The sequence below is a fragment of the Galeopterus variegatus genome, unplaced genomic scaffold, assembly GCF_000696425.1.
Source record: "Galeopterus variegatus unplaced genomic scaffold, G_variegatus-3.0.2 Scaffold9129, whole genome shotgun sequence".
NCBI classification, from domain to species: Eukaryota; Metazoa; Chordata; class Mammalia; order Dermoptera; family Cynocephalidae; genus Galeopterus; species Galeopterus variegatus.
In genome coordinates, this window is record NW_007735240.1 from 27,682 (window position 1) to 30,488 (window position 2,807).

At 39.9% G+C, this 2,807-nt stretch overlaps 2 protein-coding genes across 2 annotated transcripts in view; both read right to left on the reverse strand.

Annotated features, from left to right (window-relative positions):
• The window catches only part of LOC103609067 (olfactory receptor 6C2-like), a gene marked incomplete at its 3' end in the record, with an annotated part of 10,588 nt that overhangs the window by 2,313 nt on the left and 5,468 nt on the right, over positions 1-2,807 (reverse strand). The gene's annotated exons all lie outside the window — the stretch shown is intronic.
• LOC103609066 (olfactory receptor 6C2-like) overlaps positions 756-2,807 on the reverse strand; it is a 6,076-nt gene continuing 4,024 nt past the window's right edge. Inside the window, exon 3 of the mRNA XM_008593438.1 lies at positions 756-848. Within this exon, the coding sequence (XP_008591660.1) occupies positions 756-848 (93 nt within the window). The remainder of the gene's footprint in view (positions 849-2,807) is intronic.

The window sequence follows — 2,807 nt, forward strand, 5'->3', positions numbered from 1 at the left end:
GAGTGGTGGTGGTGTCAGGAAAGCACCCTGTCCAAAACCCAAGTGAGCGCCTTTGCCTAACGGCAATGTCCTTTTGCCACAGGCTCCAGTCTGCATAACAGTCAGCCTGTGACACTTGTAATTCAAAAGGCTCATTATGACTAACAGGCCTGAGTGGGAGGGCAGAATGGCAGCAGTTTCTTATGGGAACCATCTCTTACAATCAGGAGAAATATTGCACACACTTAAAACATCTAGTCCCACAATACATTCGGCAGTATTGATTATGACCATTTGGGTATAGGAAATGTCCATCAAGTATTTTGACTATCAGCCCATTGCCAGGTGGCTTTGTGACAAAAAGTGCATTATTGTCAATCTGCGGATGGTCCAAAATGTTGATAAAATGACAGCTAGTTTCAAGGACCACAGTGTGCAGCCATTGTTGACTGATTATCCTGTAATAGCAACACTGTAACCTAAAAAAAGTGTAAGGCATTATCAGTAGTCCCTAGAGGAGTCCAGCATAATCAGTCTGCCATAAGTGGGCAGGACCAGTATCCTATATGATGTGATCTCTCTCTCCTTCACCTCAAGGCAAACAGGCCAACTTTTGACAGGAGTTACAAGTCTGGCATGCAGTAGTGGCTTCTGCATCAGAAACATTGAGTACTTTCCTTTGTAAAAGTTAGCAGTTTTCTTGACTGCTGAAGGGATTTAGTGTTGTTAATCTGCCCAAATAATCTCAAGAAAATTTCCTTTGCAAGAAGTCATCTTCATTTTGGGGGGCGTGTTTCAACCACCGCCACAGGAGAAGGAATGACACAGACACTCCGAGAATTGTGAGTTGCCAAGCAAACAGGCATCATCTATAGAGGAAATACAGAGGATAATCTATAGATGAATATAGAGGACATCAGAAGAGACACTCACAATATATCTTGACCCACCCACTGGTGGTAAATGGTGGAGGAGTTTGTCATCTTAGCACCTCTCCGTCTGGGCAGTGCCCTGAACAGGAGAATCTGACACTTTATGAGCTTCTGACACCTCTGCCATTTTATGAACATTCATAGAACTAGCATAGAATGCAACAAAATTTAACTATACATTTAGCAGTGGAATCTGTAGTAAGAATACACTGAACCAGCCCAAAGTTATCACACATAAAGTCACTTTAACTTCTTTTCTCGTTGTTGAGTATTGCCTAAATCCTATCTGTAGAATTCGGGCACTCTTTCTATAATGCACACCAAGGTGTTATAACAATTAAGCCTTATAACAGCTGCCAAGAAATCACGGTATCTCCATCTGGGAGTTTAGGGAGTTCAGGGGGTGGGGAAAGGTTCCCAAGGAGTAAAGCGATGGCCAGACAGGCAGCAAGGCTCTCCTTCCTTTGGCTTTTCACCCCAGGGTCAGTGCTACCTCCTTTTCCAGACACTTCTCAGAGTCAGGAGAACAATGGAGTTCATGAGCTCTTTCATTTTGTCCCTCTACCCATGCTTCCATGGCTTTTCTCCGCATTACTTAGAACAATCTGCCAAACTTTCACCAGATACCTCTTCCTCCATGAGACTGGGTAGGATGCAACTTTGTCCCCTATACCCAACAGTTCTATAAAAGTTTCAATCATGTCCCTTTCATTGTGAGGATGTTAATCTAAATTGCTCTACAACTGACCTATCCATAAAGAAATATAGAACACTGTGTTTCTGAGAGGTAAAACAAGTGTGCTGTCCAAGATCAATATTCAATTTGGGAATTTTTCTAGGAGACATCTAATGGGATTCCATGGGTAAAGGATTTGTGATTAAGTTTAATCATGGGACTGTGTTCACATAAAAACCTACACTTTAAGGGAAAGCCCAGTAGACCTTACAGATTTGTAGCAGTAAAGCCCAAATATCTCCTCTTTCCTCATTTTCCCCCAGTTGCTGAGGGAGCAAGAAAGCTCAGCTAATCAGGACAAAGAATTGCAACTTTATACAGAGAGTCTGATGGAGTGAAGATAGAATCTAAAAATTGTTTAGCCGTTGCATTTAGTAGGATATAAAGAGAGTGTATATTTTTTTCTTTACACTTGAAACATGATCAATTATATATATTTATTGGGTACAGAGTTGACTATCATTATTTGTGTATAATATGAGATGATCAAATCAGTATTATTAGCATGTTCATCATTACAAATCATAATCATTCTTTGTATCCATTGCCCAATTTCTTCCTAACCCTCCTCCCCCTTGCCCACCTCTAGTGACCATAGATATATTCTCTTCTACTGAAAGTTCAATGTATTATGGTGGTTGTTCCTTCCTTTACTTCTTTCTTTCCTCCTTTTGTTTTTATTATTTTTATTTATTCTTGATTATACATACTTATGGGGTGCAGAATTGATTATCAGTATCTGTATACAGTATATGATGATCAATCAATATTATTAGCATGTTCATCATTACAAATCGCAATTACTTTTTGTGTTCCTTACCCAATTATTCCCTGTCCGCCTTCCCCTTCCCTCTTTCCTGTTGCTAGTAACTACAGGTCTGTTCTCTTCTTCTGAAACTTCAACGTTTTATTGTGGTCTTTCTTTGCTCCTATTCATGAGTGAGGACATGGTATTTCTCTTACTGTTCCTGGCTTATTTCACTAAAAATTTTTTCCAAGCTCATCGATGTTGCTGCAAATGGGAGAATTTTATTCTTTCTTATGGCTGAGTAGAATTCCATTACGTATATATACCACATTTTCCTGATCCAATCACCCTTCGATGGACATTTAGGTTGGTTCTATATCTTGGCTATTGCAAATAGAGCTGCAATGAACAT